Genomic DNA, 14,896 nt, shown 5'->3' with positions numbered 1-14,896 from the left:
AAATTAATTGAAACATTATTTTTTCAATGTCATAACACAAAGTTTTTGTTTGTTGGTAAATTTTGTTACTTTTTAAGTAGTTAAAAGTCATGCCATATTAACCAAATCCCAGTGTTAAAACAGGCTTAAAAAAAATTAGAATTTTTTGCATGTAAACCCTCCTAAATATATGAAATTTTTTGAATACTCTCGCAAAGTATTATTTAAATATATATCCTTACAAATATTTTCTTTTGTATATCTACCTATTACGGATATTTCAGTCATTTTTTATTTTAAACTGCTAATTTTTTGACAGCATGGTGTAGACACATATGCAAGAAAAAGGAAAAATAAAGGATATACATGCAAAATAAATATTTTATAAGAATATATATGTAAATATTAATTTTAGAATCATATTTATATAAATTTTAATATTTAGGAGCATACGTACACAAAAAAAATCTTATTTTTTAATTGAGGGCCTCCATGTTCTCCACTTCAATCCAAGGCAAACGGGCCAGGCCTGCAGCAAAGCTGGGCCCAGTAACTCGGCATGGTATGCTGCCTCGTCCTTGCAGCAAGACCCGTTCAATGAACCCTTCACGGCCATGCTGTCACCCTGCAGAAATTTCCAGAAACGATCACACGTCGCCTTTCGGCTGGGCAGCCTGTGAAGGTTTTAAATATAAGCGGCGGCGATTGACCAAAGAAAACAGCCTTCGCGGCCTTTGCTTCTTGGTTTCTCCGGGGCAACCCGAAACCTCGCCGGCGATGGCCGCCCGCACCGTCTGGACCGCGTCGCCGCCCCACGCCCGGTGCTCTCCTTTCGTGCCCTCCCCTGCTCGACCATTGCGCTCGACTCTCCTCGGGCGCTCTCCCCGCCGTTTCTCCTCCTCGAGGCTCGCCGTCTCCGCCCCCGGGAGGGCACTGACCATCGTCGCCGCTACCAAGAAGGCGGTCGCCGTCCTGAAGGGCAGCTCCCAGGTCGAGGGCGTCGTCACCCTCCTCCAAGAAGACAACGGTCTGCTTGCTCCTTACTCTCCCGATTCGCCTTTCTTTGTTCTTTTCCATTCTGCTGATGGAAACTGGAATACACTTGGTTGCCTTTTTCTAATTTTTACTTTCTTGTGTTTACATGAATTATTGTTAATTAAGCTTCAATTATGACAAATATACATGTGGCTGTGTTTTAACCATTTTTTTCTGTACAAATTTTTGGCTAATTTGTGGGATGGCGCTTATTTTGTGCACTGGAAAGAGACTTTGATCGTGTTATTTGTCTTTATCGAATCTTAATCATGAGTTCTATTTGGAGAGAAGAACTGCGAGGAGCATATCAAGTCTGTAATTTTATAATCAAAGAGCCGATAGAATCAAGATTTTGAATGTCAGAACCTCCACTCGCCCAGGTTGGAATTCTATGGTTATGCTAACCTTGTTAGAGTAATGGTATTAGAGTTTATTTGGTTTTAGCAACGTAGGATTTGTTCCATTTGACCTGAGGGCTAAAGATCCTTGACTTGTTATTTGCATTCAGCGTGAAATACAGTCCATTTGGGATGAGAGTTTATCATAAAGGCATCCTTCTCATCTTCCTTTACCCTGTTCAGAGTCATCTAATCTAGATATTAGTAAAATCAGGATTTTTGGAACTTCCAGATTGCATGAATAGTGTTTAATACAACAGTTATGTTTGGACACATCAAATAGCAGTTGCTAATATGGACATGCATATATATCCTTACATGGCTCCAACAACTTTTCCATGTGCATGCAAATCTGATATAAGCCACAAATTGTAGTCTCCTGTTATACACCATCTTTACAAGCTAAAACGTCAGGTAATAATTCGACCATTGATTTCAATGTGGAACTAAATCTGGGTTATTTTCATGTGGTTCCATTGTAAAATGTCATGAATTTATGACATGACAGTGAGAGAGGTGAGTGCTGCTAGCGATCCTATCCTCTCTCCCTATGTGTGTGTGTGTTTTTTTGTCTTCAATTTATCCATGATTTTTTAATTCTAGGATTTTTTGACAGGTCCCACAACTGTAAAAGTTTGTGTTTCTGGACTCACACCTGGACCTCATGGCTTCCATCTTGTGAGTGCTTTAGATATGTTACTTTGTTACCATCTCCTTAAGATAATGCATTGATAATGCCTTTTTCCCGTCCTGCAGCATGAGCATGGGGACACTACCAATGGGTGCATCTCAACAGGTAAATTTGAAACATTCTCCCTTTTTTTATAAAAAAGGTTAAACATATAGAACTAAAAGCATAACCAGTTAGCCCAATTTTGAATATGCAGTAGTTTTTTTGAATTCAATATTGTCAGTTATGCCGATCCTGATGAGATGGTGTCAAACCCATCTACCCGTACATTTTTTTCTGGACCATTCATCATGTTTTCTGATGTTCCTCCATTAAACTCTGGCCTTCCTCACAGGGGCGCATTTCAACCCTAACAACATGACCCATGGTGCTCCAGAAGACCAAATCCGTCATGCAGGTGACCTGGGAAACATAATTGCAAACTCTGATGGTAATCTCATGATAATAGCAAGCTCCATAAAACTGCTTCTTGACCTAAGATAGGAATTGATGGATATGCTTGTTGTTTTTGCTTTAAATAAATATAGGAGTGGCTGAGGCAACAATTGTAGATAACCAGGTATGCTTAAAATCTCAAATTTGATCTTTAGCTCTTTTATTCGAATAACATAATAATAGTGCTTTCTTAGTTCCCACTCTTACTCCACTTTTCTCTATTTTTGAAACTTTCTCATTCTCTTTCTTTCCTTGATCATTCTGCATCATGACTGTTTGTCTTCGTTATATGTATAGATTCCACTGAGTGGACCTAATGCAATTATTGGAAGAGCATTTGTGGTTCATGAACTTCAGGATGATCTGGGAAAGGGTAATCTTGTCATCTGGATATTTGTCATTTAGAATCTTTTGGTCTCAAATGGTTTCTTATGAATTTTCTATTAAAGAATTTATCAAATTATTTAATCTGCTTTTTTTTTTTTTGCCTATTTTCCTTCTTTCTCTAAGTACCTCTTGGGATGCAAACATTAGTTTCTCTCATTGTTTGTTTGCAGGAGGGCATGAACTTAGCCTTACCACTGGAAATGCGGGAGGGCGATTGGCATGTGGTATGCAAATTATTTTGACATTTTCTCTCTTCTGCTAATCTGTTGGATTTCTAGTTTTGCTAGCCATTCTACACACACACACACACATATAAATCATAAGCTATTGCTTTCCTAAATCCCAAGTACTTCGTGGAGATTAACTCTGAGTGTTCCATATATGGTATAGAGAAGGTCTCGTTGCATGCTGTTTGCTTGGAACAATCCTTGTGTCTTTGAATACCAAAATTGGCATATCTGCCTCATATGGCTTTCTGCTGCATTAATTGTTATCCTCTTGTGAAGTGTGAGATTTTAACCATGCTTTAAGTTTTAGTTCATTTGTATAATGAAGAGGATATGGAGAATGATAATTTTCTTCTGAAAGTTTTGCCAATGCAATTTGAGTTTTGCGAAATATGGTGCCATGTATTTTTATATTATATTTTTCACAATGAATTTGATTAGCATCAGTAAAGAAAATGCTGATGAATAGAATGATTAAGCCAATTGAGCATTCATTTGATGACTTGAGATTTTAGGTTAAGATGTAAATGACTCTATATGAACATTGAAGATAGGAAATTATCTTTGAGGTTGGTATGTGACGGGGAGGTACAAATTATGTATTTTTGTAGTTGATGGTTTAGAATACTAATTACGTACTTTGAGAAGAAAGTTGAGCCTCTGATGGCCTCCAAACAATTTTAACTTGGAGAGGAAAATTGGGTGATATGAAGACAAAAAAGGTATATTTATTCTATCTATTCTATTATCATCCAGACTGTCACTTCAATCATGCACTCATGCACCTCTGAACTGCCTGTCTCCACATCACTATAACAAATCCATTATAAATAAATATACCACATAGTTCAGTTCTTGTGCCTCATAAAAAGAACTAGCAGGTTGGTGAATCAGAGAAAAAATTGCACGACCCTAATTTAGGAGTGTATGTATCAAGTTACATGAATGATAAAATCTTTAATTCAGATGAGTACTACCTTCATGTGCATTGCATATTTAGACACTAGTGAACAAGAGTAGACAGCGGCTATGGGCCCAAGTATACATAATAATTAATTTATTACAGATGATTATGAACTTAACCCGGTTACATAATATATGTGTAGTGCCGATCACTAGGTAGCATTGAAGTCTTGAGCACAGATAGGAAAAATGGGTGCATCAGAGCTGATAATTTTGTAGGCTCACTTCACAAATCTCTTGCTTTAAGCATCATTATAACATTTTGCAAAACTACTTCAATTGACATTGTAGATATCTATGGTGCCAAGTGCCAACTGGAAAAATAATTTGCTCTTTCTAACAGGATAAGTTCTTGTGCTTAGCTTGAAGAATGCTGTCTGAATCATATAAACTTCTTGAGTTATTCATATTTTCCATTTGACCTAATGATTGTTGAGTCAAATTAATCAAGAGTTCTTGGGGACTTTTTTGTTGTTTTGTTCATGAACTGATTCAAGAAAACTAATAGCATACAAGCTAAGGGCACTATCTATTATTGCTGCTGATGTTGTTTTGCAATTATTTCTTGTCCCAACCTATCCTATGCTTATTATTTTTATTAAAAATATAAACATACAGATAATTCTAAACTTATTTTGTTAATTTCTTATTTCAATGATTTGAATTATTTCCAAACTTTTGGCAAATTGTCCAATATTTTGTAAATTTCAGAACTTTAAACCTACCTGATTCTAGAAATGTCGAAATTCTGAAGGTTATGGTTCCGAGGGGCATAATAATTCAAGTGCAGATATTCACATTTTACTTAGATTTCATGGTCAAGCTGCAATTATTATCTCTTCTCTGTGTATAGTTACTATTCCTTTTCTACAGGTTCAGCTATCAATAATTTTCCTTTCTTTTCTCATCTTTTCATTCTCGTCACTGTATTGTATGTGCAGGTGTTGTTGGGTTGACTCCAGTTATGTGATTTATTGATGTTTTGAAGTCAACTTTGAGTTGCTGCGGACAATGTGTTTTTTGGAGTTAGGTGCAAGGAACAAGTAATATGGAAGGCAACTAGGCATAATCTCAAGTATCTTTTCAATAAATCCTTTTGTTATAAATGCTTGTAACCTAGTGAAAGTTGGACTTAGAGTCCTGATTCAGAGTTAATTTAAGCCAGTCTGGTTTCTTTTGTACTCATATTAATACATCAAGACTTATGATTGGCCAGGTCAATAAAAATAAAATAAAACTCATCAAAATGCTATTGGCATGACATTTGGATTGATAAAACTTGGATTTATATAGGGGCAATCCAGTTTATTAGTGCTGTGATGGGTTTAAGCTCTGGTGGCAGGAGCTGGAGATTAACAGCAAATTATTTGTGGATCCGTGGGGCATGGTATTAGAGAAACTTTTATTACTACAAGCATTGATATCCTGGAACTTTGCTTTAGGTTACTAGAAGACCAAGTGATATGCAATACACAAGACTAGTAATGCAGGGCATGAACACAAGATCTGTAATTAATTATCAGCTAATTTTCGGAGTGCAATTTTCGCATAGCTAGTGTATTGTCACATCAGTGATAATTGGATGCTGACAGAACTGGGATGGGGCAATAAACTTCTGTCTTTTTTCCTTTTGGTAAGCAATAAACTTATGCTTTCATGAAAAAATGCATAAAACACAAATAAAGCAACTTTTGCTTTGTATGCAGGTAAATTATCGCACCGGTCTCTTTATATTCATTTTTCAAAACATGGAGAAGGTGCTACCTACCTTTATTTTAGAAGGTTGCGAGCAATGCTTCCTTGCAATAGAATTTACATCCTGGTTGGTCTGAACCATCTTTCCAAAGGGTGCCAAGGTAAGAACTGATTTCATTGCCCGTGGCTGTCTTCAGTGTCATCACAATTGGCAAGTTAAGAAAAGAAAATGACGATTTAGTAGTTTTTTTTTTTTTGGGTACATGCTGATTAAGTAGTTGAATGAACTTGTATTTTGAAGAAGATTAGAAATCAAGTGCCAGTATTAATGATTGGAGCTTCTTCTAAGTGAACCCTTAGGGTACACAAATAATTCTCAGAAATTTATATATCTTTAATTAGCATAATTTCAGGTCATTTTCCTTCAGAAAAAAAAGAGCATAATTTCAGGTCATTAAGAACACAAAACTAAAGCAACTGCAATAATCTTGATAGTACAAATGTATAAATTTCCATTCAGAGAAGCTAGGAGGCACTTGAACAGGAATTTGTGTAAAGGCATCACATGAGCTGAAGTGGTGAGAAACAGCTACAATGGCCACCGACAGACCATCAGATGCAATTTAGCAGATGTGCAAAAAAGATATCACATGGAAAACCTTGGCAAACTGAAAACAAAGTGCACATAAGATGTCCAAGTAATCTCTTATAATTCTTCAGTTAACCACAGTAAACTGGTTGCTTGAGAACAGCGCTCAGACCCTACCGTCTTAGGTGGCATTCCTCAGCTTTGAAGTCACTTCTGCTAACCTTTGTTTTTTCTCCTGGCAGTGGTAAATGAAACCTGCTCCGTTTTTCCTCTCTGCACATATCCAAGTTGAAGCAGCGGTACTATAATTTACAGGTGACAGCATTTAGACAGATCATATGCAAGCAATTTAAAGTCTTGAAAAAAAATATTATGCCGTACTCATATCTAACATTTGGCCTCGTGATGTTGGCTCGGCCTAGCAGATAGACCAGATCACTATCATGAATCCAGAAAATAACGGAGTTGTAGCTACAGTTTTATGAAAGATTTTACCTGCTTGCTCTCATCCTTGACAGCCTTATTGCCTACCAAAATTTTATTAACACTATCAGATACATGCTGCTTGATGTCACAAATACAGTGTCTAATGTTTAGAGCAAGGTTAGCCGAATCGGTGCCAAAACTCTGAATACTTATATGTTATTTATCTATGTGTTTGATAGAAGTGAGACAAGTTTTAGGGTGTAGAAGCATAAAAACACAGATCTTTTTGCACTTGGACATTGCATTGCGTTTTCATCTTGTTATGTTCATATAATGCGAGCTGAGTGGTAACACCCTCTTACTTGTTCGACCCGGCTATCAAAAAATAAAAAAAAAGAAAAAAAAATGATAACATCAAATCGCTGGTTTTTCTTTTTCTTTTCTTTTTTTCTGCTTTGTGACTGCCTTATTTGAAACCAGCTTCAAGAGGAGTATAACAACTGCAGCATTTGTTCGATACCATCTTGCTCCTTCCCCAATACCTAATGCCAATACCTCTCAACTCCAATAACGGTGTAAATAGGTTTGGAGCTATGCACCTCTCATGAACATCCCAACTACCTTTCTGACCTGGCTGTAATCCATCCCAAGAAATTAGTATCCGCATGCCGAGCCTAAGAAGCAACTAATCATATACATAAGGGCCTGAATGCCCAATGGGCCTGTCCAAATCCCGTTCATTGTTTTCCGAGACAGGGTGACCAAGTGACAACCTCGATTCCCATCATACATAGCTCCTGCGAGAGAGACCCATAGATCCCAAGATGTCCACAAATTACTCAAACAATGCAACTATAAGTCACTCGTACATCACAAGAGAACAACCATTCGGGCCAAATCAAATCCTACCACAAAATCCAAATAAACTCTCTTGTATCTTTAATTGCAATCGGCTCTCTCCTTTAAACTCACATAACGTTTTTGTTTTCCCGGCTCTCTCTCTCTCTCTTTCCACAGCTCATAGAGTTCATTTTTGCTATTCATGATGGCGAGGACTCCACAGGATTGCCTCACTTTGAAGGCATAGCTGCATAAGATTTTTTTCCCATCATTCTGTTGTTATCCATGTAATCCAGCTTCAACTCAATCGCGAAAGCTTACTGGTTATGGCAAACATGATGTGGAAATAAGGAAGGAACATAGCCGTTGGCAAGGACACTCGTCCTACACAGCCTCCCTAATTAATCTTCATTGACACGCACACAAGTGGTGGCTAAAGATGCAATCATCACAACGAGGAACCGACAATCTAGGCCTTAGCATGACCTGGGATCCAAGATTACTTTTGTTTAAGAAAAAATAAAATTAATCCTTAACAATATCGATCCTAAGAAACAATATATGTGCTTCTTGATGGCTATATGCTTCAATGCTTGACATTAATTGCCGATGGATTTAATATAGTAGTATGCTTCACTATTTTCTTCTTTTGGAATTTGACTTCCTTTAAATAATAGAAATTATTTTCAGTCATTTTTAATATTTTGATTTTTTTTTTTTTTTTGAATACAGAAAGTATATGAAGAAGCTTTTATCCTTTTGATCTATATAAATCACTATATGTTTTAATTCTTGATTAACATGCGGCGACATACAGAAAAAAAGAGTTATAATTAACCAGATTGTTCATTAATTGAAAATAATCAGTGCAAAAAAAGGAGTATTTATTCATTTTTCATTTTAGTAGTCAGATTCTTATGCATGCAACATGGAATGCTCCTGAAAGGCTATTAAGATATTATTCCAGAGACAGCCCATAGAAAGTGTCAAGCGGCACCGACTCCACCACGGGAGCCTGCGAAGTCCAAGTCGAACGGTCATCAGCAAACCAGCCATTACACGGAAGCTTATACCGTGGAAGGATGGTAACCATGATGACGAAGTCGACCCTCAAACTATATTTTGTGTTGCCATCTCTGTACCCAATGGCTCGCCAACCACCATCCATGGATTCAATTCTATCACAAAAAGTAGTTCTCAGCATCCGGCAGAAGCCAGAAGGCAAAGTGGCCTCGCTGTAGCATCCAGCGACTTGTAACTACTGGAGTAGCCCTTGACTTCATAAACGCCGGTGAAAGCTCGTCACTTTGCTGAGGGTGTGAAGCACTCCGCTAGTAGCAGGCAACTGTACTTGCTGAGAGGAATCCCACCAATCAAAATCTTTTGAAACAGTTCATAGTTCAAAGAATAAAAAAAAGGGCTGGTGGAGTCGATGGATTAAAAAAAGGGCATCCACCCAACCCCATGTGGCATCGTCATGCACCCCCACACCTTTCACTGCCAAAACGTGCACTCAAGTCTAATAAGCCTAGATTAAGTCGCGAAGATGCCGTTAAGCTAAGCTTATTAAGGGCTCGTTTTGTTCGCGAGAAAAGAAGGAAGAAAAGTGTGGTCAACGAAAAAATAATGGATGCCTTTTGTTTGGTTGGATTTTTTTTTAAAAAAGATGGAAAATTTGTATTATCATGGAAATATGATTCCCACGTTTTATGAAAAAGTCTTTTCCATGAGAATCATGTAAAATTACTTTTCCGTGAGTCAGAAATCACTCAATTTTTATTTTTTTTCAAAAAAGTCCTTCAACATTAAAGAGGCATTAATTAAAGACCTAATTTTTATTAAGAGTATAATATGAATTACACAATTTTTTCAGGAAAGTGGATGGTCAACCAAACATAAGCACTCTGAAAATCTATGACTTTTCTATTGTCAATCAAACACGCCAAAAGTTCTTTTCCAGACATTCTCTTCTCAGGAATCAACTTCCCAAAAATCATATTCCTAGAAGGAAAAATGCTTTCCGCGAACTAAATCAGCCCTAAGGAAATTTTCCGTAATTCCATAGCCAAATTTTCTAGGGGTCACAAGTTATGAGAACCCGTGCGGCCATGTGTTTATCCCACATTGATTATTCGTCTTGGGTACTTATACAGGATCAGAAAATTAAAATAATATCTTCTAACTAGCTATTTTGGATGAGATCTTGGAGTATTATATAAGGTTAATCGAAAGAAATTTTTCGGTTCTTCGAAGGAGTTGTTATACGGTGGTAGCTTCACATGCATTGCACTTGATATGTTACATCGATGTCGTGATGTTAGGCGAGGAATGAGTTGGGATGGCCTCGTTTATAGGAGATATGTCTAGGCGCTTAGATATTAGGCAACCTCTTCTGTCCATTGGTCCCTCGGTAGCTGGTGGTTTTCGGTGATGCACATAAAAATCTGTACGAAAGCCAAAATAATTGATGCGTACATGAATTTTAGAACCGCATAAATTGTTGAATTTGGTGCTTTGTAAATGGTCAGTGCTGGATATATAATGGTTGATGGGAGCGAAGCGAGTCACTTGCAAGCTCTGGCCACTGTAAAAGTATCAAGTGCATGCAATTCTAGAGTCGAACAAGTAATTTCCTTTAAAATAAAAGGGCGAGAGAGGTGGCGGATGGTCCAAGTGGGTGATTGGTAGGCTCCAAGGGCCTTGAAAGTTACCAAGTTGCCACATTGTCCGTCTCTTTTTAGGCCTTTGGCATTTATTGGGCGGGGATAGGTGTCTTACAAACGAAACAAACTCATGGGAGGACGAACCTAATCCACGGCCTTTTCTTTGGTGGTGGAGAAACCAAACCGAGCTAACTCTTAGAGAGAGAGAGAGAGAGAGAGAGAGAGTGAAAAAGAGAGAGAACTCACTCCCTTTACGTGAACGCAATGGCACTCTCTCCTCGTCCCCTTCGCAGAAGGCATATGGGCACCAGCTCAATCGAAGAAAACTAAGATCAATATTGATAAAAAGAATTCAAAGAATCTTCTCCATATATATATAGATATATAGATATATATCAATAGCAACTTGCGAATAAGTAGTTCACATGACCCACATAATCCCCAGTTTAATCTGTTGGAACAAAAAAATAAAAGGCCAATGAAATGAAATGAAAAAGAAGGAAAGAAAGAATGGATGGCTTTGTTTCCATTATTTTGGTCTCAGTAATGGCAATCCACCAGGGCTGACGCCGACGGCGAGAAGATGAGCGGCGGCTTGGTGGCAAAGGAGAAAGCCGGGGAGGACGGTGTTTGGAGGTCGGGCCGGTCGTCGTCGGAGGGCGCGGGAAGGTTTAGATCCAAGGAGAGGATAGTCCGCTCCTTCTTGGCTTCTGGGGCCTCCGGGATGACCGCCGGCCGGTGCCGCCGCATGTGGCCCCCCAGCGCCTGGCCGGAGTTGAACTCCGAACCGCAAATCGAGCACTCGTGCACCCTCGGCTTGGTGCTGCTGCTGCTGCCGCCGACGACTGCCTTGGGGAAAGAATTCATGCTCATCCGCAGCATATCTTCTTCGACCATCTTCTTCTTCTCTTCGGCCGCCGGGATCGCCAGCTTAGGCTTCTTGTGGCTGGCGCGGTGCCCGCCGAGCGCCTGGAACGACGGGAAGCATTTGTTGCATGTCTTGCACTCGTAGACGTAGAACCCAGCCTTGCCGCCGGTAGTCGTCGCCGCCGCCTCTGTGAATCTCCGGCTCGTGAACTTCTCGGTCCCGCCGCCCTCTTCGGCCGGCGATTCCGGCTTGGGGCCGGGATCGAGGGAGCGGCCGCGGCCCTGGGCAAGGAGGATGAGGCAATTGGCCATGTCCTCCTCCTCCTCGGTGATGCTCCCCGAAGCATCAGCCGAGGAGGCCGACGAGGAGTCCGTGACCGCCATGGCAGCCGCCAGGGCCGGCGGGTGGATCCTTTGCCGCTTGGTGCGCTTTCCTTTCGCGACGATGGTGGCGGAGGCGCCATGAGTACACTCGCCGCCCATGCCGTTGCTGGTGGTGCTGTTGGAGCCCATGGCTTCTTCTGGAGCTTCCATCTCGATCGATCCCCTTCCCCTAGCTAAGACGAGAGAGAAAGAGAAGAGGAGGAGGAGAAAACAAGGTAGAGTGATGGAGGAAGCGAGGTGGATGGAGTGGAAGAGGGTGTCGATAATATATTTATAGTGAGAGAAAGGCAGAGCAAAGATGGGATGGGTGGGAGTTTATTTATTTATATATAGCGAGAGGAGTCAAAAGCCGCCCTTTCCTCTTGTGACGAAGAACCGTGAATTAGTCCGCCATTCCTTCCGTTGCCAAGCTCACTTGCTCACATATAGCTAAGAGAGAGAGAGAGAGAGAGAGAAGTTAAAATATAGGAAATTAGGTGGAAATAGGAGAGGTGTGGAGTGAAGAGAGGGGGAGTGGGAAGAAACAAATAGAAAGGGACAGAGAGGAAGAGCTATCTAACCGAGTTGTGTGCACTCGGCCCCTTAGCTAAGGTTGGTTAAGAAAAGGGTTGGCTCCAAAAAAATCACAGGTATAGCTAGAGAGAAAGGAGAGGGAGTTATAGCTAAAAATGAAACAAAAGTGGAGCACGGTAAAGGCATGTCCTTGCCTTGCTTCTCTAACAAGGGCTAGCTAAAAAGAGAGGAGGTCAGTAATATTGTGAGGGGGGCAAACAAGAAGGATAAGAATAGGGGTGGAGAGGTTCGGTTGGCTTTGAAGCAAAACCGTCAACTTCTAGTGCGAGGATTCTCGGTGATAGGGAGTTGGAGTGCAAGCCTAGAACCACGGAGAATTCGCTCCTCCTCACCCTCTTTTGTTTTCTTTTAAGTATTTTTTTTTGTTCTTCCTGTTAGAGTTTCTAATATGTGGACATTATTTACCTTCTTTTACATGTCTGTACATTTGCTTTATTTATCGGAGAAGTAGATGGGTGGCTAGCTTGGCTTTCAATGGAAAAGCAAAGAGGGCCCCGCTCACCGCCCTCACACTTCCACTACTAAAGATTGTAGGGACTACTTGTAAAGCAGCTGCCATATATATATATATATATATATATATATATATATATATATAATACACTACTGTAGATTTTTTTTAAGCTTTTTGATAAATCAGATAAATTAAATTGAATGAGTATAAGTAAATCTGTGTCCTAAAATCTCATACTGTTGATACTGTGTGTTTAGCCACATAACACACCATCCAATCACTTGTACGGTTGATTTTCCTATATATATATAAGAAATCTTGAATATGAGCAACAAACGTAGCAAGCGCCAGCAATCCAAGAGAAGAGAATGAAGTCTGATTTCGGCAGAAAGCCATCTAATAAGTGTCTGAGAATCTCTTCTCTATAAATATGAGTAGTCCAAAATATTTAAATGGCATAAGACGGCCTTTTTCACACATCATGCAATTCTGCTATTGAAATGGTTGTCATAAATTCTAACGCCACCTGCAACTACAAAAGCATTACTAGCACTTCTAATAATAAAATCTGCTCTACCATAAACACCTCTTTTGTGGTGTCTCTCCCTCTTTCTCTCTAACTTTTGTGGATCGGAATATGGCATATGATCCGCACATGGAAGAGTTGGTATTGGGAAGTTTGATGAGGCATCCCTCCAGAGTTTCAGTTCTATAGGACAATAAGCAGTACTTTTTTTCCTGAATGAAAATTATTCTTTTGACTATTTACTATATCTTTGGCTCTTTGCAATTTTTTTCTACACCAATATTTCTACACATAATAGGTGAGTTTTTTGGTAATATGTGAGATGAAGAATTTCTGCCCAATTAGTTTTGAGTAAGTAACAGCAGATGTGGTTATGGGCTCTTCTCACTAAGGATACCAAGCATTTGACTTCAATATTTTATTTTACCATTAACTTAAAAGAACCATACAAGTTTCCAAATTATTCTTTAATTATAGTCGATTTATATAAAGCCCATAACTATTGGAGGAGAAACTGAACAATCTTCATTGCATGCGCTTAAGCACATATATCCATAAAAGAGAAGGGACCGAGTCTGAAATTGGCTTAGACAGAAAAATCATCTTGGACCCCTCGCTAAGATGCCTGCATCCATTATTTCAATTGAAATAGCAATTGTTTCTTACTAGAATGATTCATTTCACTATTCTTCCTCTTCTTTTAATATCTCTGTTCCACTAATTATTATTATTATTATTATTGTTGTTGTTGTTGATGTTGTTGTTGTTATTATTATTATTATATGTTTCATACATAAGTGTACTTGAGTTAGGAAGATGATAGCAAGCTGTGTATTTTGGTAAGCTATGAGAAAAGAAATTTTGGATTTAAGCAATTAACAAAGCTACTGCAGTCATGACATCTGATGAAACTAAGAGGGGCCTAGCGGAGTTCCCTTGCAGTGAAATTTATAACATAACTTAATTATCTGTCACTCGCAAGGTATCTAAAAATTTAGTTAGTAGTTTTTATATACAATTAAAAAAATATAGAATACATGATGAATGGATGATTATTTCACTATATATGCTTGTGATGCTTAATATTAGGCCAAAAAAAAGAAAAAGATTTATAAGGGCTGCTAAAAGAACGCATAATTCCTGAACAACCAAGAAATAAAGGTTAGCCAAAAAATATTTGCTTATAGGAGCCACCATCCCGGTTCAAGGCCCTTCACCTCCCCAAAACAATCGCTTAGCCCCTAATCTTTTTTTGATGGTTGTTTGTGAAGATTATTTTTAATTATGTCATCATTTAAAGATTTCTCATAATTGAGTCCATGGCATTAAAATTCAGCAAATGTATGGACAAATTTGCATTATAAAAAAGTATAAATATAGATGCGCATAATTCTGATAATAAAATGATTAATTTAAAATTCAACAAAAGATGAGGGTGATACAGATGGGTGATGGGTTTGCCCTTGTCAAAGAGGAGTAAGAAAAAGAGTGTCTGCCTTAAGAGCTGGCCTACACAAAAAAGAAGATAAAATAAAAAAGATAGGCTGTGAAACCCTCTAAATCATGTACCAATGGATGTCACTCTTTATAATGTAAGGACCGATTTTTTCTGCTGCTTTTCCCATATTATAAAGTAGAGACCAATAAATATATTCTTGTAGTGCCATTAGCATACATACCTTATATAATGTATATATGATGCATGTGTTTAGTGGTTTACATGGACCATAGATATCTTCTGCCGGCCCGTTATAACAGGAAGAC

General features: G+C 38.8%; 2 protein-coding genes across 2 annotated transcripts; one reads left to right on the top strand and one right to left on the bottom strand.

The window, feature by feature from the left end:
• Nucleotides 1-592: 592 nt before the first annotated feature.
• Nucleotides 593-5,393, top strand: LOC103719980 (superoxide dismutase [Cu-Zn], chloroplastic). The gene is made up of 8 exons (XM_008809474.3): nucleotides 593-1,006; nucleotides 2,029-2,090; nucleotides 2,169-2,208; nucleotides 2,438-2,533; nucleotides 2,631-2,662; nucleotides 2,836-2,911; nucleotides 3,096-3,149; nucleotides 5,057-5,393. The coding sequence occupies exons 1-8, from the start codon at nucleotides 757-759 to the stop codon at nucleotides 5,083-5,085; spliced, it is 639 nt and encodes a 212-aa protein (XP_008807696.1). The 5' UTR covers nucleotides 593-756; the 3' UTR covers nucleotides 5,086-5,393.
• A 5,273-nt stretch (nucleotides 5,394-10,666) lies between these two features.
• On the bottom strand, nucleotides 10,667-12,673 carry LOC103719981 (zinc finger protein ZAT5). The gene has a single exon (XM_008809476.4). The coding sequence runs from the start codon at nucleotides 11,727-11,729 to the stop codon at nucleotides 10,869-10,871; it is 861 nt and encodes a 286-aa protein (XP_008807698.1). The 5' UTR covers nucleotides 11,730-12,673; the 3' UTR covers nucleotides 10,667-10,868.
• Between the last annotated feature and the right edge of the window lie 2,223 nt (nucleotides 12,674-14,896).

The sequence above is a fragment of the Phoenix dactylifera genome, chromosome 2 (genome assembly GCF_009389715.1).
Source record: "Phoenix dactylifera cultivar Barhee BC4 chromosome 2, palm_55x_up_171113_PBpolish2nd_filt_p, whole genome shotgun sequence".
NCBI classification, from domain to species: Eukaryota; Viridiplantae; Streptophyta; class Magnoliopsida; order Arecales; family Arecaceae; genus Phoenix; species Phoenix dactylifera.
Note: the sequence above shows the minus strand (reverse complement) of the source record. Positions and strands in the feature narration are given on the sequence as shown.

Coding starts and splice junctions, on each gene's coding strand:
- LOC103719980 (XM_008809474.3), top strand. CDS start 757: ATGGCCGCCCGCACCGTCTGGACCGCGTCGCCGCCCCACGCCCGGTGC. Junction 1,007..2,028: donor CCTCCTCCAAGAAGACAACG/GTCTGCTTGCTC, acceptor ATTTTTTGACAG/GTCCCACAACTGTAAAAGTT. Junction 2,912..3,095: donor TCAGGATGATCTGGGAAAGG/GTAATCTTGTCA, acceptor GTTTGTTTGCAG/GAGGGCATGAACTTAGCCTT.
- LOC103719981 (XM_008809476.4), bottom strand. CDS start 11,729: ATGGAAGCTCCAGAAGAAGCCATGGGCTCCAACAGCACCACCAGCAAC.